The 22,421-nt window shown below is 36.0% G+C and overlaps 3 protein-coding genes and 5 non-coding genes across 9 annotated transcripts; 5 read left to right on the forward strand and 3 right to left on the reverse strand.

Annotated features, from left to right (window-relative positions):
* Window positions 1–25: 25 nt before the first annotated feature.
* On the reverse strand, window positions 26–1,869 carry tba-1 (Tubulin alpha chain; the record flags this gene model as incomplete). 2 transcript variants are annotated; one of them, NM_001264283.3, is made up of 4 exons in its annotated part: window positions 178–693; window positions 739–1,352; window positions 1,403–1,635; window positions 1,868–1,869. In NM_001264283.3, coding segments are annotated over 4 exons (1,365 nt in total). The 2 variants fall into 2 exon arrangements, with proteins under 2 accessions (NP_001379189.1, NP_001251212.1); NM_001392888.1 differs by lacking the exon at window positions 1,868–1,869 and having other exon boundaries at window positions 26–693.
* A 1,384-nt stretch (window positions 1,870–3,253) lies between these two features.
* Window positions 3,254–4,096, forward strand: cox-5B (COX5B-domain-containing protein; the record flags this gene model as incomplete). The annotated part of the gene is made up of 3 exons (NM_060200.7): window positions 3,254–3,439; window positions 3,745–3,844; window positions 3,896–4,096. 3 exons carry the CDS (start codon window positions 3,254–3,256, stop codon window positions 4,006–4,008), a joined length of 399 nt encoding a protein of 132 aa, NP_492601.1. The 3' UTR covers window positions 4,009–4,096.
* Window positions 3,466–3,735, forward strand: F26E4.16. The gene has a single exon (NR_050438.1). It is a non-coding gene; the product is annotated as an Unclassified non-coding RNA F26E4.16 (non-coding RNA).
* On the forward strand, window positions 3,491–3,599 carry F26E4.14. The gene has a single exon (NR_050439.1). It is a non-coding gene; the product is annotated as an Unclassified non-coding RNA F26E4.14 (non-coding RNA).
* Window positions 4,097–8,000: 3,904 nt separating the features above from the next.
* On the forward strand, window positions 8,001–10,920 carry hrdl-1 (E3 ubiquitin-protein ligase hrd-like protein 1; the record flags this gene model as incomplete). Its single annotated transcript, NM_060201.6, has 6 exons — window positions 8,001–8,309; window positions 8,358–8,488; window positions 8,533–8,659; window positions 8,980–9,123; window positions 9,172–9,984; window positions 10,257–10,920. 6 exons carry the CDS (start codon window positions 8,001–8,003, stop codon window positions 10,470–10,472), a joined length of 1,740 nt encoding a protein of 579 aa, NP_492602.2. The 3' UTR covers window positions 10,473–10,920.
* A 1,177-nt stretch (window positions 10,921–12,097) lies between these two features.
* On the reverse strand, window positions 12,098–12,157 carry F35C12.6. The gene has a single exon (NR_050440.1). It is a non-coding gene; the product is annotated as an Unclassified non-coding RNA F35C12.6 (non-coding RNA).
* Window positions 12,158–21,039: 8,882 nt separating this feature from the next.
* On the forward strand, window positions 21,040–21,205 carry F35C12.4. Its single transcript, NR_050441.1, has one exon. It is a non-coding gene; the product is annotated as an Unclassified non-coding RNA F35C12.4 (non-coding RNA).
* Window positions 21,041–21,205, reverse strand: F35C12.5. The gene has a single exon (NR_050442.1). It is a non-coding gene; the product is annotated as an Unclassified non-coding RNA F35C12.5 (non-coding RNA).
* Window positions 21,206–22,421: the final 1,216 nt, after the last annotated feature.

The raw sequence follows: 22,421 nt of genomic DNA on the forward strand, positions 1-22,421 counted from the left end.
GATGAAAACGTTAACTATGGTAATTGATTCGAAATAATTTATCGTATACAACACAAGCGATGAGCATAGAAATTGGAACTCTTTTCATTCAAAATTTAGAAAAAAATAAAAAGAAGCGAATTAAGCAGAAATTGATGCGAGTTCAGTATTATGCAGATTGGAGCAGGCGGCACGAGTTTAATACTCTTCTCCTTCCTCCTCGTTTCCTCCCTCGTTCGAGTCAGCTCCGACCTCTTCGTAGTCCTTTTCGAGAGCAGCCAAGTCTTCACGAGCCTCGGTGAACTCTCCCTCCTCCATTCCTTCTCCGACGTACCAGTGAACGAAGGCGCGCTTGGCGTACATAAGATCGAACTTGTAGTCCAAGCGAGACCAGGCTTCAGCGATGGCGGTGGTGTTGGAGAGCATACATACGGCACGTGGTACCTTGGCGAGATCTCCTCCTGGAACAACAGTTGGTGGCTGGTAGTTGATTCCGACCTTGAATCCAGTTGGGCACCAGTCAACGAATTGAATGGTTCTCTTGGTCTTGATGGCGGCGATGGCAGTGTTGACGTCCTTTGGAACGACATCTCCTCTGTACAAGAGGCAAACAGCCATGTACTTTCCGTGGCGTGGATCGCACTTCACCATTTGGTTGGCTGGCTCGAAGCAACTGTTGGTGATGTCATTGACAGAGAGAGCCTCATGGTAAGCCTGAAATCATTACTTTTTTAACAATTTGACATTAAAAATGTATACCTTGTCAGCAGAGATCAGTGGAGTGTACGCAGCCAATGGGAAATGAATTCTTGGATATGGGACCAAGTTGGTTTGGAACTCATTGAGATCAACATTGAGAGCTCCATCGAAACGGAGGGAAGCGGTGATGGAAGACACAACCTGCGAGATGATGCGGTTCAGGTTGGTGTAACTTGGACGGTCAACGCTGAGGTTTCTGCGGCAGATATCATAGATAGCCTCGTTGTCGACCATGAACGCACAGTCGGAGTGCTCGAGGGTGGTGTGAGTCGTCAGTATAGAGTTGTATGGCTCAACGACGGCAGTCGAGACTTGTGGGGCTGGGTAGATGGAGAATTCCAGCTTCGACTTCTTTCCATAGTCAACCGAGAGGCGCTCCATAAGCAATGAGGTGAATCCAGATCCAGTTCCTCCTCCGAATGAATGAAAGACGAAGAATCCTTGAAGACCACTGCAGTTGTCAGCGAGGCGACGGATTCTGTCGAGAACAGTGTCGATCAGTTCCTTTCCGACGGTGTAGTGACCACGAGCGTAGTTGTTGGCGGCATCTTCCTTTCCGGTGATCATCTGTTCTGGATGGAACAGCTTCTTGTAGGTTCCAGTGCGGATCTCATCTGAAAAAAAAAACAAATTTGAATTTGAAACGGTTTTTATTATTGCTTACCAACAACAGTTGGCTCAAGATCTACAAAAATCGATCTTGGAACATATCTTCCGTTTCCAGTATCGGAGAAGAAGGTGGTGAAAGATTCTCCATCGGCTTGTTGGTCTGATGGCATAGTTCCATCGGGCTGGATTCCATGCTCGAGACAGTAGAGCTCCCAGCAAGCATTACCGATTTGGACTCCGGCTTGTCCGACGTGGATGGAGATGACCTCACGCATGTTGAAAACGAACCTGAAAATTAACGGAAATTAGAAGAAATGAAATCATAAATGAACGCGGATAACATATGGCGTAAAGTACGAATGATAAAATCATAGGAGTCGATCAACTAGGAAACAAGGTCAACTCAATTATAAATAATCCTGTTGACAATTCCGGCTGAATAGTTTTCAGGGCAATAAACCAGATATAAACTTGGTACAAGGTTTACAACAAGTAAATAAAAACAAAACCAGGAACTTACATTAGTTAACGAGATGGAGAAGGTTTGGGATATAAAATTTATGAGCCTCCAAATGAAACAAACCCAATTGCATACATATGAAATGCTAGCTCTCAAGAGTATTGCGAAATAGCGAAAAAGACTCGGACCGTTGAAAACAGAGAGCAATTACGCCCATTGCATCGTGGTACATACACAGCAGTCAAACCCTATTGGGTTCTATGCATCTAGTCAAATGAGAAATGAAAGTCGGGCTGGGAAAGAAAACAGAGCTCTTCGTCATTAGATATTCTGGTGCGAGGAAAGGGTAAAACAACTCAAATTGGAAGACTAAAGACGACAATCTTTTCTGCCTTGCTCTAGACATCTGTCACTTGGATGAAACTGGTCAGAGAGGCAGTGCCGGGTCAGAGAGAGGAACGAGCGACGCTTGTCCGATTGGCCAAGGACAGCGGCGACCCTATTCCTCGGTGGACATGACTAGTAGTGGCCATCTGGTGTATATTGCGAAATAGGTTCTCCACTAAACCTTAATCCGATGTTCATGATATAGACGCTTGGATGTCCTATTCATGAAAATGCAAATATTCATCGGGACGATTCAGATTTCAATGCAAAAAATAATAAAACGAAGTTTAAGTTTCAGTAAATAAGCTATGATAAAATAAATAAAAATTAAAAACATCACAAGCAATAGCACGTAACTAAAGTAGAAGCCGAAATGCAAATCTATAATGATTTTATTAGCCGCTGGAGAAACGAATTCCCTAAAACTAAAGATTCTATTGAACACACAAGTTGCAATATAATCAAGAAAATTTGTTAACAAACAATAAAATGTGGCTCAATATTTACAGCATGTGTAGACAACGAGTCAACTTTCAAACAACTCCATTTTAGGAGCAAATCGAAGAGAGAGAATACGAGCGATTGAGAAGCGAAAAATGAGAAAGAATGACAGCCATCTCCCAATCCTATTGTCGTCTGTTTCGCGCCAAAAAAAGTGAAAATTTCTCCCGAGCGCGCCTAGTGGACGAAACGAATTCAAATCCTCTTCGCATTACGGTGTTTCGTATTGAGGAGCGTCTTGTGCGTTGCAACAGACGCGCGTAGTGTATGCCGAGTGTACGCCGAGTGTACGCCCGCCACTGAGGCTCCGTAAATCGTGCCAAGCGTTTTTGGCTCTTTTCGGCTATTGTTCGCATTTTCAAGGGTCCAATCAGAATATAAGTGTTCTTCAAAAAATTTCTGATTTTTCAAGAGGTTTATCTTTTAATTTAACCCTATTTCAATAAGGCCACCTTCCTTTTTTGATTTTTAGACTCCCGATCGATAATTTTCTTCATTCGAAATCGAATTTATATTTAGTCGTTTTTGATACTTGAGAAATACAATTGTATTTTTCAGATGGCTCAACTTGCTAAGACGGCTGTTGCCGCCCTTTCGAAGAAGCTCGTCGCTCCAGCTGCCGTGGCCCGTCGTACTTTGGCCACTGAAGCCTCGCCAGAAGACTACGGATACTACCCAGATCCACTTGAGCACGCTACCGGACGTGAAAAGAAGATGCTTCTCGCTCGTCTTGCTGGAGATGATGTGAGTTTTTGTTAATAAAATTTAACAATTTTCCCAATAATTTCCAAAGTATACCCCATGATGTATCAATTTAGCTAATTGTGAGCTACTTCGCTCTCGAGATTTTGTCTTGAAGTGTGAGTCGTATTGAACGAACTTTGTCGAAGCTGATCTGAGGGAGATTTGCAATTTGAGTCGTTATCGTATCTAATACTGGTTTTTAATGAGAAAGTGTTTACAAAATGAAACCCATTTAGTAAAAGTGGCAAATTATCTACTATTTCTTCATCTTTTCAAAGTTAAATAATAAAAGTTTCATTCTTCAGCGTTACGAGCCAAAAGTCTACTATCGCGCTGAGGCTTCCACCAAGCAGAAGCCAAATTTGGTCCCATCTCACTACGACTTCAGAATCATTGGATGCATGTGTAAGTTATATTTAAAAGCATGATTGATTCAATTAAACAACTATTTTTCAGGTGAGCAAGATTCCGGACATGTCAATTTCATGACAATTCGCAAAGGAGATCCAAAGAGATGCGAGTGCGGACACTGGTTCAAGGGAGTCGACGCCGACCCAGAATCCATCTAAACAATTTTCAATGTAGATTATTGTTCCGACTTATTTTAGATCGCTCCATCAGTGAAAATAAAACGCGCTGGTTTGAAGACAAACCATTCTGTTTCTAGAGTTGGTTCAATTCGTTTCTTTGTTTTTCGTCAAGATGTCTCCTATTTCTGTAAATTAATTTTTTATCAATTTAACCTACATTTCTTACATGAAAAAATGTTCTTCGTAGGTTTTCCCTGACAATCTCCTGGATTAGGTGGTTAATGTTAAAAATGAACAAAACAGGTGGAAACAACAATCAATGATGCTGTTTCTCCCGTCAACCTCCACAGAATCTAGCTGATAAAAATCTGAGTTCAGATGCCTCGCTCCTCTCATTTTGTTATTGGTTTTCAAAATCACGTGCTGTCACTAGCACATACAATTTTGTTTTTAAATTGGCAATTGTTTGCCTTCATTTCAACAATTTTAAGCTTTCGTGTTGTCGTAGATCGAATTTATACATTTAGAGCCCAGGCTTGAGCATTACATCAAAAAGTAATAACTCACTTCTTCAAAACATTTCCAATTTTCGAACCATTAGTGACTTCCTTTTTCATTTTATCATTTAAAAACATGACGCTAGTTACGTAAAACAAGTTTCCGTACTATTTTGACGAGAACCTTACATTTGTAACATCCTATTTTGAAGTTTCAAAGACTAGAATTTTGTTATTTTTTCGGGTCTCGTGTTCCACTATCGCTTTACCCAATCAGACTGTTTCTCTGCGTATTTTCTTTTTTTTTAAATTCTGATTTTCAATGATAACAGAGTTTCGTGGTCAATGGGAAAACTCGTGTTTGCCCAATTTTCTTGTTCAAATTCAACTTTTAATAGAACTTACATAAATAACAAATCTAGGTAATATTTAGATTGTTTCTTATTAAAAAAAACATAAATTAATTAATTTTAATTAAAAACAAAAGTTAGGAGATTTTTTGCCAGTGTTCTATGACGCCTGCGCTTCATAAACTCTAAACGAGCTTTCTCGCGACAAACCATGGCGCAGCTTGCTGCCAAATTAAAATTACCCCTCCCTCCATTGCCATCTCAAAAATTCAGAAAAAAAACGGCGTTACAAGTTCAAAACCAGTAGGAACTCAGTATTTGTGTGTCTCGAGGGTTGATTCTCTTCTCATTGACAGCCTTCTCGCATGTGCGTGTGTCTGTGTGCGCATCTTTTCGTCTCTTTCTCGTCAAAATCAATATTCTCCGTGAGACGAAATAGTGTAACAGGATGAAGAGGGTGGGTAGAGATGTTAGAAAGCTCCTGCTGAACTCGCTTTGGCACTGGAACTCTTTTTCATCGTGAAGAAATTCCTTTGAACTATTTTTTCCTACTAGGGTTTTTTTCAGTTAGTGTTATTCAAACTCATATCCATTTTATATGATTTTTATTTAATCGTAACAGAATTTACAATGAATCAGCTTTCCCCCCACGTGACGTCAATTTGCCATCTTGTTATTCGTCGTCTGACTATTCTGACAACGATAGAGTATCGAAAATCCCCACGAGAAAAATTACTAGACGCTGAGAAAAAAGGAAACCTTTCTCTCATTTTTTTGTTTCGCTCAACTACTCTCTAACATTTTCTTCGTTTTCCGAAACGGAAATCTTGGATAATCGGTTGTTATGGCCCGTTTCGGTGATCCAAACAATTTTACTTTTTCATACATTTTCCATAAAAGCCTCCAAGCTTCAAAAATTGATTTTTTTCCAATTTTATCAAATTTCTCTTGCCTTAATGATTAAATAATTAATTAAGTAATATAAGTTGAGGAATGTGTTTTAACAAAAAAAAAATGGATCGTAAATACTGTCAAATTTTTTGAAAATACAATTTTTCTAAATATTTCTAATAATCTTTTTTAATTTAGCAAAAATTAAAATGTTGAATTAATTTCGAATTCCCGCAAAAATGAATCACCTAGTTTCGAAAATTAAAAATTCCATGTTATTGTTTTTATCTCAATTTCTTTCAGGTTATCAAGTTTCCCTCACGGAAAATTGATGAAAATTTGGCAAAAAATGTTTCAAATTAAATATTAAAAATATAGATTAATGCGAGGGAATTTCGGAAAAAATCATTCTAAAAATTTAGAAAAATGTATAATATGAAATCAAATATGTCTAAAAGTTTTATTCAAATTCATTATTCAATTTAAAATTCCTGAAACAGTAATCCAAAAATTGAAATAATGCACCGTTCACTTCATCATTCTTTATATTTCCTTGTTTAGCTATGCGAAAATAAATTCGGTGAAATCGTCATAATATGATTCATCTTTGAAACGTTGCTTTCTATTCAAAAGTTCTCTGTGTTTTCTATATAGAAAGTAAGAAATTGCTCTATTTATACAAAAAAAAAACGTTTATTTTTCTTTTCAAATGCAGCTTTCTCTTCAATTCCGTTCCACTCTTCACACACATAAAACTTTTTTATACGTTTTCATTGGCACCTGATGCCAAAACGCCCTCATCTAATCTTCTAGATCTCTTCCTACGTCATCATATCCATTTGTGAATACATTTAGTACGATAACATAAATAATCTCATCGGAAATACATCAAAGAGCCATATTTTATTGCATTGGAGTATGACCACGAAAGTCAGAAAATGAAAAAAATCTGCGTTTTTGGTGATAACAGTAGTTTCAATCAAGGGTGCACTAAACATTAAAAAAGGAAAAAAAAATCTAAAAGTTGTTTGAACTATTCTATTGATCATCAGAAATGCTTTATATTACACACCTGATTGACTTACTGCTGCATCAGTGATTGTTTTAATTTAAAGTAGATAAATCTGATTCTTCGGTTTATTATTTTGAGCTGTTTTTTTTAAAAACAATTATTCATCGAAATGTGCAAAAAGCCTTTTTGATTTTCAATAAATTAATTTGATGGGAACCAATTCTACATATTTTCAGTTTTTTGTGTGCACCCTTGGCTTCAAGAAAGTTGTGAAACGGCTCTTGGATATTTTTGATTTCTTTGGACCCCCCGAGAAACAAGGGAAACAATTGTGTTCTTTAGAAAAATAGTTTTGTTTTCTGGAATGGCTAATTTTTGAGCCATCTGTAGAATATGGACACTTTTTTGAAAATGACTTTTTCACTTCTTCAGGCCAAATTCACTTCTTCTCATTGATTTTCCTTAATTTGCATCGACATTTCCAGTATTCTGGTTGTCAAAAAAACCGCCAGAACCCCGATATTTTGCGATTTTCGCGCCGAAAACCTTTTTGCTTTGTTGTAAAATCAAAAACAATAGGCGTCTTTAAAGAGTAGTTCCAAACTTTCATTTTGTGGGATTTTCGTATTTTTTCGTCATAAATATGCGCATTTATTTAAAGAAACAATAGAAAACTATGAAAAATAGATAAAAATTTCACAGCAACAAAAGTTTGAAACTACAGTACTCTTTCAAGGCACACACATATTTGTTTTTTTTTACAAAAATAGAGACACCACGGTTTCAAGATCTGGTGGGATTCCGGATCTACGTTTTCCGGATCGACCATTTCCGGATCTACGTTTTCCGGATCTACGTTTTCCGGATCTGGCACCGTGCCAACTTATGAAACGCTATTTTTTCGAGGAAAAAATTGACAACGACGCTCCGATGTTACGCGTCGCGTGTTGTTAAGCGTTTCTTCTAGAAGAAAATTTCGAAAAAAGTCGTGCGTTGAAAAGCGTTTTGTGCGTTGGCACGGTGCCAGATCCGGAAAACGTAGATCCGGAAAACGTAGATCCGGAATCCCATCAGATCTTGAAACCGTGGTGCCTCCAAAAATAAGCGTGTCGATCGAATTTTTGGCGCAAAAATGGTTTTTGAAAACAATTGCGATATACATAATTTCAAAAAAAAAATTTATTTTTGAAAACAATTCGTGAAAATTTGTCATTCTCAATTTCTCCTTCTTTCTTCTAAATATCAGATTAAAATGTATACTCAAAAGTTATGGAATTTCAGATGAATACGGGGAACCCGGATACCCGTCGTAACAATCAGGTACCCATGGGGGTTGTCAATCTACTATCCCGATCATCATTTCCATCTGTCGACTCATATCTGGCATTGTCAGTTCTTGTTGCAATTGTTGCTTCTGTCACTGTATTTACAACATTTCGCTCACAACCCGAGCTACAGAAGCTTATCGAAGAAGAACTTCGGAATAATACACGACTGTCATCAGCATATGGTTTGAATATTGAAGCATTGTCCGGGCACACATTCTTTCAAATTGCTCATTACATTTTATCTGATACAACGCTAATCTGGGTGAGTTTTGAAAGTAAAATATTTATTAAAAATTATTTCTTTTTACAGGTTGCTATAAACTCGTATTTTGCCATACTAGCAGTTTGTACGAGACTAATAATCAAATTAACATTCAAAGAGCTCGCCCGACAGGAGGAAAATGTGGCCCGTCAAGCTTTCTTCTGTTATGTCCTGTTAACGTAAGCGTTATAGTAAAAAATTATTTTTATTGTAATTTTTTCAGAATCGTCTACTTATCAGTTGTGATCGGACCGCAAAAGGGGCATCGTGTAATGCCATGGATGATCTGGGGTGGTATTTGTGCTTTCTTATCCCATTTGCAGTTTATCACATGTCAGAGGCTCAAGCATGTAAGTTTTATAAAATGTTAAAAATTAATAAATAGTGATGTTAAATTTAAATTTACGAGGCTTAAAAATCGAACTGTACAAAATTGTTATTGTTAGGTATTATTTTGAATTTTTTAAGTTGGGAAAATGATTTGTATTTATTTTAGTCACAAAACTTCGAAAAGTTTTTCCTCTGAAAATGTACATAATTTTCTATAAAGTGATTGAAAACGCAATGAAGTGAAATATGAATTTTGAACTAAACTTCAAATTTGAAATTTCAGCTCTATAGCTCTTATTCATAAAATCTTAAATCTAAATTAATTTTTTTTTAATTTCAGATCTCTCCATCCTGTGATCGTGGAAGTCAGAAGATTTCATTCCTCTCGTTGTTCCTCTTCTTCGTTTCGATTGCCATGACGTTCTTGATTTCTCGATTCCAACATCACTTAACATGGCAACCTGCTGTACTTTTATATTTTGATGTTAGTATGAATTTTATTTCTAGTGAAATCAAATCAAATAATTTTCAGTGCCTTCTCGCAGTATTCCGTTCCACTTACATTCTGTTCCGATGCATTTCTTCATCTCGTGTATTCTCCTTCAATCCTGACTCTGTTCGTCATTTCAACTATTGGCTCGAGCTTATCACCAACTTTGTCTGCGAACTCATTCAAATGCTCAGTTTTGCTCAACTTTTGGCATTCTCACCTGGACTTAATCTCACAAGCATCTTCTTCTTGTATCACATGAAGCTTACCTACAACTGCATGACTGAACAATTAAGTCGTCATCGTAATCATAAGAAGATCTTCGAACACATTGAGAGATCATATCCAAGTGTTAAATGTGCTAATGGTGATGATCGTTGCGTTGTTTGCTGGGAATTGCTCGGAACATCTCGAAGACTTCCATGCTCTCATCAATTCCATGATTGGTGTCTCATGTGGTGGCTTGCTCAGGATTCTTCATGTCCAACGTGTCGTTGTACTATTCCATCTCCACAAGATCAAATCAGACAACCACCAGAGGTTGGAAATAGTACAAGATTACGTTTCAATGGTGGATCATTTGGATTCGTTCATTTCCCAGCATTCACTCTTGAAGTAGCTGCTAACTTCGGGCCTTTCTTTGGTCGAGCAGCCGAACCAACAGAAGAGCAATTGCAAACAATGCTCGAGCAAGTCAGGGAGATGTTCCCGCAGATGTCTGTTGATATAATAATGACGGATCTACGACAATCGGGATCCGCTCAGTCTACAATCGAAAATATTCTAGAAGGAAGGATAGGAATGAATGCATCATTTATGCCCGGTGGGGTTTTGGATGATGAACTCTCAGATGAGGTTAGCATTTTCTTTTCTTTTGTAACTTGAATTCATATGAAAGACGAGTAGATTTTCTGGTAAAATTTCAGTGTTTATCAAAATTTGGCTCTTTTTTCGAAATTCAGACCCGCCATAAAAATTTTGGAACATTTCAAAGTAGTCTAATTATGACTTTTTTCCGTATTAGTCTATTTAAAAAAAAAAACAAATTCACAAGGTTTTACGCCTTCTCTATTGTATTTAATTTTTACAACTTTTCTTTTTAAATACAAGACACTATTTATTTTCAGAGTGAAAACGAAATAGAATATGAAGAGCCCGCCGAAATAGTCCAAGAACCAGATAATGGCCGTCAAAGAACGTGGACAAAATTGAGTTCTTCATCAGGAGATGAAGATCTATCATACTATGAAATCCAGCGAGCCAAAATGATCGAAACTTACCGACGGAAATATCTGGAGTCTGATAAAGCTGCCGATCTACGAGCAATGGGAATCACCGAATAATTCATACTCATTTCTCTCCTCTTTTCTGTTTACTTAGGATGTTCTTGTCATTTCAAAGCTACCTGGTAGCGTACTCTCATTATTTCTAAATTCATGCCTGTATGAGTATAGTTTTTTGTTGTATATTTTGTATCCATTTGATGAGATTCTCTGAGATTCCCATCTTTCATCATATTTAGCATAGTTCCACCCTCTTTTTCCTTTCCTTTCATGACCCTCTTTTCATGTATGGGTATGATCATCATCCACACCAACTATCAATTTTCTCTCTGTATCCTCTATCGAGATTCTGAATCTCGTTCTCTTGTTCCTTTTTTCCGTGTTTCCTCTGAAATCTCGACTATCATTCTAATCCTTTACAATTCTCATCCCGGTACCTTGTGAGTGTGAACCTGTACATTTTTTCTCCGATCCCCATTTTTCACCAAAGTAAATACTTTGAGTTTTCAGCGAATCTAATGCTTTGAGCCAAGTTTCACACATTTGAATTTCCAAACAGTTGTGTGGAACTCTGCAAGAAAAGAAAACGACGTTCTTCTCAAAAGAAAAGCTCAAAAATATGGAAATCGCATATTGTTCCTTCCGCTTTTCCAGCTCCCTCTCTTTTCATATTTCCTCATGCATTTTCGAGATGTTTATTGACGGATTGACACAAACGGCTCCCCGTTTTATTTTCTCCGCCAACAAAACTTCCTTCGTTCTATCATTTTGCACAATTTTAGCCTCAAAAGTTGTTTCTGGTCTTCAATAGAATGTTCTCACCCGGTGTCCTTAGGTTTTATAGGTCAAAACAACAATTCTGAAAAATCTGAAAATAAGCTTCGAGCATTTGAAAAAAGTAGCGTCATCGGTTATATCGGAAGCAATGGAAATTTGGAATTAAAAAAATAAAAATAACTTCCACACTTCCGAATCAAATGATTTCTGCAAGGTTTTAATAGATTGAAAAAATTTACCTCCATGTTAACTTTTATGCTCTAACTGCCACATTTGCAGTATTTTGGAGCTCCTAACTATCATATTTTAATTAGTAAAAATATGATAAATCGAAAATCAAGAGAATTTTAGCCAAAAAGTAGTAAAAGCCAAAAATAAATCCGACACATGGCGCATCGACGCAGTTGTTCGGCAGATAATCATTTTCATTCAAGAAATCGTTGAAAACTTTAAAAACTTCCAAAAAATTTGGCCGATTAGTTTTCATTTTTCCATTTCTGCGAAAAAAGTTAAAAATAAAGAACATTTTGAAAAAATCGAAGAATATTATAAAATAACTCGTTTTTTGTAGATCTCAAAGACGCAAACGAATTCCACGCGGTTACGATTTGAAAATATTTCGTTCGAGGCAGTAGAGGGTACTGTAGTTTTGGGTGGAAAATATATATTTAAATTCACAGCTGTGTCTACTTCTAGTTGTGTAAGGTTGAAAAGTTATAGCTTGTGATGGTATTGATTTGAATCAGAATCCCAATTGATAAATACCACACGTTTCATCGCCTCTTCCCTGTCCTGATACTTTACTTTTTCATTCAAATCTTCGAAAAAAAATCTGAGCAGCAGGCGGCCAATTGGGGAGAAGCCGAAAAAAAGAAAAAAAAAATGAAGAAAGAAGAGCCTATGGAGGACCGATGTGTCCAAACTTTTAAACGACGGCTTCTTCTTTTCGTCTCTTTTCTTCTCTTTTTATCCATCTTTTCTTCTATTTTCCATACATTTAGATCATCTTCTTCTTTTTTTGTGTTTATGTCCTTCAATGTTGCATCATCACTATTCTTTATTTCTTATTCTTTGAGTTCAATGCTTTTTCTTTGTTCTTTTTGCATTTCTAAAAAAAAATAAATAGCCCTTTTCTTTCTGTATCTCTTATTTGATCATAAAACTTGAAAATGATGTTGTCTCCGGTAATTATGAATAAACTATAGATAAAATGTATAATTTTTATTTCGAATAATTCTCATTTTCTGGATTACTGTAGGTTTATGGTAATTGATATATAAAAACTAGACAATTATATGTTTTTTGTATTTTTCTTTAAAAAAACTTCCGTGATCGTAAAAAACAAATAACCTTGAAGAATGAGAACTACAGTAACTACTTGCCATTTTGTGAGCCCTTCATTTATTAATATTACATTCCTTTCGAGACTTGATACTGTATTTCTGATTTTCTTCAAATGTTTATTTTGCAAAACGTTTTGGCGCGAATTCAAATTTATGAATTTCAGTTTTTAGCCAATTTTTTTCAATTTCTCTAGAAATTCTCAAAGTTTCTTCGCATATGAGTTTCTAGTTTTCAACGTCATCGTATTGCAAAGAAGTACTAAGAAATGATGAAGAACCTCGTCTACCACTTCATAAATTATTCTCTATCAAAAACATATAGACGCGTCTTTTTAATTTTCGGTATTTTCTCAACTCTGGTGCAACTACGTCACGTTCCAGAGAAATGTGCTCAAGTTATAAAAACTTTACACATATCAAAATCTACGCCCGCCGGCTTAATGTGTTCTGACATTCTCTATAATTGACCCCCTTTTATTGTAAATTTCAAAAAACATGCTTCACCTAAACTCTTCCGTTTCACGCAACCACTTTCATTTAGAATAAATGCATAGTGAAATGTCATCATCTTTCTACCCGTTTTTGCCTCATTTTTCCCATTTTCACTTTACTCGTTTCGGAATACATTCACTCATTCTTCTTATTTATGAGCATTAATATTAACTTCAAAAACTTTATCTATGTAATCCGTATGTTTCTTTAAATTTAGGTGGGTTATCTTATACAAGTTGAATATATTCAAATTAGTAAAATGAACAAAAGCAGTGAATATTCAGAAGCCTGAAAAAGTTAACTTTTGGAGCAATTTTCCATGCGGAAAAGTTACTTGAAATAATTTCAGATCGTTTTATTTTACTATAGTTCAAAATGTTCGTCCGCCGCTAATTTTTTTGTAGGTCCTTATTTTGGAAGTGTATATTTCGAATGACACAGGTCCCAGTCGGAAGTCCGGTGTTAAGTTCATATTCTTCCTTTGTGAGCAAGTCTCGCCCGATATTCGTCTTCATTTTTGGACAGTGTAGACCAAAAACTTCACGAATGACAGCCCAACTTTAAGTTATTCAAAATCTCTTTTAGAAAATGAAGTACCATGTAGGATTTATGTTACAATCTCCTACTTAAACACGACAATGGGCTATTTATTCTTGAGAATAGTATAGAAATGTCACATGACATCTATTTATCCGTCACCATCATCATCCTTGTATACATTTTCCCATTCTCCTTACCCTCTTTTTGCACATCTCATTCCTCCCAAAAACAGCCTAATAAATCTCGATCAGCACACACAAAATTACATGGTCCTCCTTCTTTTCCTATTTTTCAAACCCATTCTTCCTTTTTCCTGAATATGTCTCTCCGTCTCAAAAATGACTGGTATATCATTTTCAATTTTATGACAAATTAAAATTCGGATCTTAAAACAAGAGAGGATTTATTTGAAATTATTCCCAACCAATTTCTCCATGATTTTGATTGAGCATTTGAGCCTTGCACTGTGTAATACACAAATCATGACAATCGAATTTGAGAAAAAGACAAAGGAAAAGAGCAAATGTAGTTTGGCTTCTCATTTTGCATGTTTTATTTTGTGCTTTGAATGATGGATTCCCACGGGGAAAAGATTTGGAAGAAAAAAAAGAAGATAAAAAAGAAGAAGAAAAGAGACAAGCGATGAAAGATAATATGAAAAATTTGTTTTTTGTTTTTCTTTTGTCTGTGAGATAAAAGTGCACTGGTAGACGTGTGGAGCCATTTTCAATTGTTTGTACCAACATTGTTTCTATACTAATTGTTCGGAAGTAGTTTCAGAGTTCTCACGGGCTGTAAAAGTGTACCACTTACCTTTTTATATCTTCGTAATAATTTCTTTCAGAATAAAGTTGCACCGAAGCACCAGGTTTTCAGCTTTCGGTTATTGAAAAAACCGAATTTTTCTTCAATTTTCGATTCATTTTCACAAGTTCTCTCTGAGAGTGACCAAAATGCATTGACAAAATGATAAATTTTACAATTCTGGGCTTTTGGAAAAGTATGGTTTTATACCAGTAGCTGATTTTTCTTCTCCCATTTTTGGTGTCAAAACTTGAACTTTCTGTTAGTTTTACTAACATATCAACACGTTCGGTAGCACGAAGACTTTTCTAAACAAAGTCTCTATTCATTCCTGAGACTGGAAACTACAAATATTCATGTTGTTTAAAAACCAGTCATCAACATATGGAACGTGCTAAAACGTGGGAAATATTTTTTCAGAAACATTATTAATTTTAGTTAATCATTCGTTAAAGACTAATGCTGTTTGAATAATTCTAGACTTGGAAAGTCGTGTCCATAACTTTTTTTTAGTTGTGTACACATTTTCAGTTGCCCATCGTTTTGTACTTTTTACCTGAAACTTCATTGAGGTCTCAAGTTATGCCCACCATAAAAGCCATAATATATCAGTATCATCAATATGTTCACAGAGCTTCCGGCAGGGAGCAAGGATGACGGGAAAAGGCGGTTGAGAAACGCCCCCCGTTACGCCTTGACCAAGACGTTGGTACCACACAACATTTTCTAGTGTTTGGCAAAAACAATCCATCGGCCTGAAATACTCACGTAATCTCTCGTTTTTTTTGTTTTCAAAATGAATGAGGTGTCATGACAAACAAGAAAATAAATTGATGAATTGGAAGAAGAACTCGTCGCTTTTGAATTATTCAATGAAAAATTCAAAAATCTTCCCACACCCATCCGTTTAGTTCTTATATCTAGTTTCCGAATCTTCTTCCCCACCCACACCACCAACTGCTTTTCCTTGGAAAAAAAAAAAATAAATCGTAAGTTGTATGGTGGGTTGGGGGCTCTGGGTGGTGCAATACGAACACCCAGAACCCGTATTAGTTTGTTGTCATTTTTCATTTTGCTTCTTCTCCCTTGTCCGCATTCTTCTATTTTTCTTATCCAAGCTCCGCCCACATTTAGGGAGTGGGGAGCCCCAGAAAACGGAAACCGGGTAGGACCAGTTGAATTGAATTGTGTGTCAAAAACGAAGAAGCGAGAGAAGGAGAAGAGTATCTTTTTGACGACAGCTCATCTCATTTTAGATGACAGAAACATCAGACCCCCCCCCCCCCCCCCCCCCTCTATTTTGCTTTTGTGTCCGAAAGCTTTTGTGATGCTCTCATTTTAAAAGAAAAACAAAACAAGTATCCTTTTTTGTCATTAAATTGACGAGAAAAGCTTTGAGAAAAGAGGAACACGCTTCTGATTTTGATAGGCTGTCTTTCAGATTCTTTTGAATTCAGTTTTTTTGGTATTCTTTGAATTTGAGCATTTTTCTATCCACGTCTTCACGAGTGAGATCTTCTCGTTGAAGCATTTTTTCATGATTTGAGAATATTATCGTTGAAGCTCTACTTGTTAAATTTTGATCTGAAATTTCATTTTAGTAAATTTGATTTTTAGATTAACTATGCCCTAAAAATGTTTCAAAAATTTGCTGACTTTTGACAAATAATAAGAATGTTTAGAAGGTAGATTAAAAAATCTGGAAAATTCTTGGAAGTTCCAATTTTTCAAGAAATAATCTCAAAAACTTTAAAAATGTTAACCTAAGCTGAAGTATCATTTAAAAAGTCTGCGAAAAAGGTTTTTGAAAAAATTTAACCGGTTATCAGGAAACAGTGGACTGGAGACGTGTTCAGATCAAAATTTCAGCCGATAGGAGTTGCATTTTGCAGCTCAAATACATGTGAAAGTCACGATCCAAAATTTGACAGTAAATTGACTACTTTTCCTCTGTCAGTTATTTCTGTTTTTTGTAAAGTACTAACAATTTTGCAACTTCACGCCGCCAAAAAAAAAAGAAAGGAAATTTGCATAAAATTGAACATCTGAACAAATGGTTGCTCAATGAGAAATCAAAAACCCAACATCTTCCCATAATTCACTTGAGTTTTGATCATTTTCCTCATTTTTTCTTTTCTTTCTTCAACTGTCTATTCTTCCATTTGAAGCCATTGTACTAATTGAAAATGGACATTCACAACCACTTTTTGATGATCGTGTATTTGAGACATTTACATTACTTCCTCATTATCGTATTTGATCTTTGACAAACGAAATAGTACATCCTAAAATATTTCCACGATGTATTCACTTCTGGACATGTGTGTTTTTTAATTTGTTGTCTAAAAATTTCACCCAATTTTGACAATTTCAAGACAGTTTCAAGAGCAAATATTCTGAAAGCTTTTAGGAAGTGTTTAATCAAAAATTGTAATTTTAATTTTTGCAGTACACGGTTTTTGGATTCAATTTGTGCTTCTTCAATACCAAAATCGAAACTCTCTGTTTGTTTCAGTTTCATATTCAGAATCAAAAATCAAAAAGATTGAAAAAGAAATCATCCCAAAGGACCTTCTTCCTTATCCTACCAAAAACAGAAACGCCCACCCATGGCTCTTCGTTTTTTGTCTATTTAAAATTCAAAGAAAACGCCTCTCCAAGATTATGACTCCCTTCTTTCTTTCCCTTCAAATAGGCTTACAACTTTTTGAATGTTTGACGTGGCACGGAAAGAAACGTGGAAAGAAAAAACGAAACGAAGAGTGATTGTTTAAAAAAGGAAGTGACGGAAGAAAAGTAAGAAAAGTTGAATATGTAAAAGGAGATGGGAAAATAGAAGTAAACTGGAGAGATTAGTGACTATTTGACACAAGACGACTGTTTCAAGTACCATGGAAATTTGTGTGTCAGTCTCTGAAGACTTTTAGCTTATGTATATAGTATGAACTGAAAAATCACAACTCTATAGTTCGTCCAAAATCAAATGCAGTTGAAAAAATGTTAAAAACTGAAAACAGTTTCATGATTGTTTTTTCACAAAGGTGCGACTTTCGGTGCCATTCCATTGCAAAAGTTGGGTTTAGAAATTTGTATTGTCACTTTACATTCCACCATTTTTGGAGGCGTATTCCGGGCAAATGACGAAGTGGCGAAGATAGGTGAGTCGGCCATAATTCCCCTTCAAATTTTTCATTGATAGATTTTTCAACACAATATTTGAAGCATGAGTTCCAGTTAGGAATTCTATGGGAACACTCCCAATTTCTTCCAATATTCCGCACTGCTACAGTCTTTTGTCGCACATTGCTATCTATTTCCAAAAAATAGGCCTCGTGCTCCAGAAAGTTGTGGCAATTTGCTCAAAAAAACAAATTATCATAATTTCTAGCAAATTCACTAAATTAAACTTCTAAATCTGATTTTCAGACCAAAATATATTTTCCAGAACCCTTTGCACTTTGGTTTAAAGTCATTGATATTTGCTTTGAAGCACACTACACCATTATCTAGTTTAATTTGTCCAACATCGGAAAACATCCCTTCTGAAGAGTCTCATTTCATTTCGAAATGAATACAATTATTGGTTTCTGAAACTGCCTCATTTCAAAATAAATTGGCCATCTAAATACCGTCTAAATTAAAAAATATATATATTGACGGTGATCGTAAAAGTGACTGATCCCGTGCTCAATTAAGCATTCCCTTTTTACCGACTATCATTCCCTGTTTCATTTGGCCCTTTTATTTTTGCATGTCGTCCCTCTTTTCGCAATTCAATCAAGTACTCTTTTGTTTTTGCCGCCCTCTGTTTTTTCTTTTTCTTTCCTTCCCTCATCCCCCCCCCCCCCCCAATTTTCCAAAACTCGATTTCAACTTCTTCAACTCGCATTTGCTTGTTGCCTCACTACTCAACTTTTCGATTATTTGTTGTTTTTTGTGGGAAATTGACTTTCGCGTTCCCCTCCATGTCATACTGTAGGTGTTTCCAACTTGTCCACTTTACCACTTTTCAAAAGGTTTTCTCGTTTTTTTTATTGAAAGACTACAACTGATTCAATAATCAAAAAGTTTTTTAATCGAACCTAAATCAGTTGATACGTAGAGGTGCATAGCTTTGTCAGATTCTACTGTACTAAATCAGGTTGCAATAGAGTTTCTGATAAATCCATATTGATTAGTGTTGAAATCAGATTAGTAGGTACACACAGCTTTGTCTAGAATTAAACTCTAAGTCTCGACGCATGTACCCGGGAGTTTTGAATCTCACAGTGATGCCTTATGATTACTGTAACATTTTGAAGCATCTAATTAGATTAAGACATAGTCTAGAGTCTACGCTAGAGTGCATTCGGCAAAGGCGTTAAGCGTTACCGTTACCTTCCTTTTACCAAATACTTGGCACTTGCCGACTTATGGAGCATTTTTTCCAACGGCTAAAATAATTTTTTTTGGTTCTAAAGAAAAATTCGCTTGTTTTTGTCCAGTTTTTGTATTCGAAAACTTTCGAAGTGTGAAAATTTTTTAAAAACTTAACAAATCCCAGAGTTCCATGTTATTCATCAGTTGAATTTTTGATATTCTCTAAAACCTAGAAGAAGATCCAGAATAGAACCAAATTTTTGCGATTTCCAGTTTTTCAAGTTTCCAGCTTTTTAAAACACCAAATTTTATTTTAAAAATTAAAAATGTCAGCTCGTTTTTCTAGTTTTCCGTAAGTTATTCTATTAAAAAAAAAGTGATATCTACCGAATAACTTGAGCTGGAAATGTGATTAATTTTGGAAAAAAAAAATTATATCTATACTTCAAAATTACAGAAAGTATCAAACTTATATTTTTATTTTTTCGGTGATTTCACCAAATGCTTTTTTTGCCAAAACTTTTACATAGAATATAAGACAAACTCTCTTGAACTAGAAACTACGAAAACTTTGACTTTTCGTTGACATTTCTCTGATTAATCATCCTTGCACTAATGAGCTAGACATTCTGCTTCCTTTTTACCTTTTGTGACTTCATTCTTTAAGATGAACTTTATTTTCTTTTACTCTTTTTTTCCTCAAACCCCGAATTTCCATCAACTTCATCCGTTTCTGGTCTTCTGCCTCCTGCATAATCAATTTGCAGGTCTGGGGGACCCCTTAAAACTTTTTATTTTTTTCAAGTATTGTTGACGTACCCACCCAAAACTATTACCTGGGAAGCCTTTTGTGGTTTGTCTTTTTCCATTCTCCGCCCATTTTTCTTTTCCAAAAGGGATCCTTACTTCTTTTTGTCAATGTTCCGCTCGAATAGTCGTCGACTTGAAAAGGCGCTTTTTCCCTCCTTCTTTAAAGAGAGAAAAACCAAAACTTCTTCTTCTTCAGCTTCTGCATCTTTCATACTTTTTCACTTTAATCCTTATTCTGTTTCTCTCTCCACCTTCGTCCACAAAAATTTTTTTGCGCTCCAAAAATTGCCAATCCTCCTCCTAAGCTGATTGTCGTTCGAAAGCATCGTGGGAAAGCGTGGGAGAGCCTGATTGTGCACCATTGGAGCAATGAAAAAAGGAAGAGCAGAGAAGACAATGATCAGACATCTAAATGATGACGAACAAGAACAATGAAATAATTTGAAAATAATTTGATAATTTTCTTGAACTGAACATTTGGAGGTTGCTGGCGAAGAGCTTATGGTATTGATTTGCTACGTTAACTTTTCGCCAATAGTCTGTTGACTAGAAATAGGCATTTCATAGGAGCCGCCTTTATCGGCAGGGCGGCAGGTGAGTGAAAAGGTGGACGAGAGGATCCCCGCCAGGCCTTCGAGAAAGCATAAAAATCAATTTCAAACAAAAAAATTGAAGAAATTTGAATCTGATAGCCGTGGATTTTCCGTTTCTAACCTTGAGTGCAACTTTCGATCTTTTTCCTTTTTGACCACTTTTCCCTAATTTTGATCTTTAGTTTTCATTAGAACTCCCTGAAGACAATAGCTCATTATCAGTGCTTAAAACATAACATGATCAGTCATAATCCTTTCTGTCACTGTAATCCCACGGCTATATAATAATTAAGATGGATCTAGTTCAGATTAAGTGTCATTTTCTGTTATGCAGCATGTGGACGCCTGAATGAAAATGTTTTTAAAAATCGAGAAAAAAATAATTGGATTCAGTTTTTTCGTTCCAGTTACCAACAAACTAAAAACTGTTAGTCCTGATTTTTTATGTATAGTCCAAAATTTGTATTCAGTTTTTTGTTTCAAGATACATATAAATACTCTAATAGTCATCAATCAAATTATAAAGTTTTCAAATAGTTTATAATGAATTTTTCGAGACGATAAAGGCGAGGCGGGGTGAACGAGCGGACACCCTATATGAATACCAAATTCTGTATCTGAAACCTAACCTGAAAAGAATAACTGACAGCATCTTCAAGAAATATTTCACCTTCTTCCAAAGGCGTTTTCTGAGGTGAGGCAGAAGAAAGGGCGGGCGTGAGTTGAGCCGTTCCGGTGAATGCCTAGTTTTTGTACATGTCGCCTGAAAGGTGAAATTGACAAGGTCGGCCAACGGCTTAACATTTGAATTTTCAGTCAAAACTCTCAAGAGATTCATCTCGACGTCAATGAAAACGCGAATAACTCAGTTCTTTGTCATACACGCACACAATTTCTACTATGAACCCTAAGCTTCTCTCTCTCTCTCTCTCTCTCTCTCTCTCTCTCTCTCTCTCTCTCTCTCTCTCTCTCTCTCTCTCTCTCTCTCTCTCTCTCTCTCTCTCTCTCTCTCTCTCTCTCTCTCTCTCTCTCTCTCTCTCTCTCTCTCTCTCTCTCTCTCTCTCTCTCTCTCTATAAATCCTTTACGGTCTTCTAATCCTTTCCCAACCAAATCCATGCACCCATAGTTGTTGTATGTTTGACTTCACCATTACGACGTCTTCAAAGGAATCCTGGTAGGTGGTGGCCCCCATTGGTGGTACGTCATAATCCAGTCTCAAGTATCAGCTTACGAGTGCATTCCTTCTTTATTTGTCCTTCTGGCTCCCATAGATTCTATTTTCTTTTTTTTTCTTGCTTTTTCGTTTTTCTTCCATTTTTGTTGAGTCGAAGAAAAGAAAAAAGAAATAAAAAAGCTTCCCCTTCCTTTTTGTTCCCTTTCCTTGCTCCTGCCATTTTCCACCCCTTTTTTCAAAATCGGTGGCGGGCGGAACTCCCATTAAACGTTGAGCAATTTCGCCACCAATGTGTATGTGTGTGTGCCACAAGCTCACAATTTTCACACTTTTCGCTCTTTTATGGTGAAATTTTATTGAAAAGTCAAAGAGCAAAGGTGCGCCTTTAGTGTGAAATCTAGTTAGTAGATTGTATAGTGTAGTAGATCCTCCTCCCCGCCTTTTTACTCGCTCTCTTTGCGTCCTACCTGCAATTCCATGTGTGATTGGCTATATATTTTTGTGTTCTTCATTAATTTTTAATCATCTAATTTTTGAAACTTTTCTGGACAAATACGGAGAAGGGATGTCCAAAATTAAGCCCTTTAAGTTCAGCTAACAAAATAAAGATACCTGAATTTTCCCTTGCACCACAAGTTTTCCGAATTCACTCCCCGTCAAGTCAAAAATCATTCTTCTTTATTTTTCCTCATTTCCATGTTCACATTCACAAGATTAACTCTGAAGAAGCTTAACGTCAAGACTTTTTTTTTGATATCAGCTCGCCACATCATTTTGTTCCAAAAAAAAAAGGAGAAATTGGGGGAAAACGAGAAGATCATCCCACCAGATTTTCACCTCTTTTTCAGTTTTTTTCATCGAAAAAAGTGTTCAATCTAGATTTTCTTGCTTAAATGACGTTTTTATTTTTTGAGCTCTGGTGGTTGTTTTTTAGTCTTTTTTAGAAATAGTTTCCGATGTATGTATTAAAATTGTGCGTTTAAACTTGAAAAGTATGAAAAGTAAGCTCAAATTTTTAAAGTGATTATTTTTTGTTGATATATCCTTACTAATTTGATATTTGCAACCCCCGCTTTAAAAGATAAAATGTTAATATTCCCAGTAAGTCTCATCTCA

Source organism: Caenorhabditis elegans, chromosome I, assembly GCF_000002985.6.
Source record: "Caenorhabditis elegans chromosome I".
Lineage (NCBI taxonomy): Eukaryota > Metazoa > Nematoda > Chromadorea > Rhabditida > Rhabditidae > Caenorhabditis > Caenorhabditis elegans.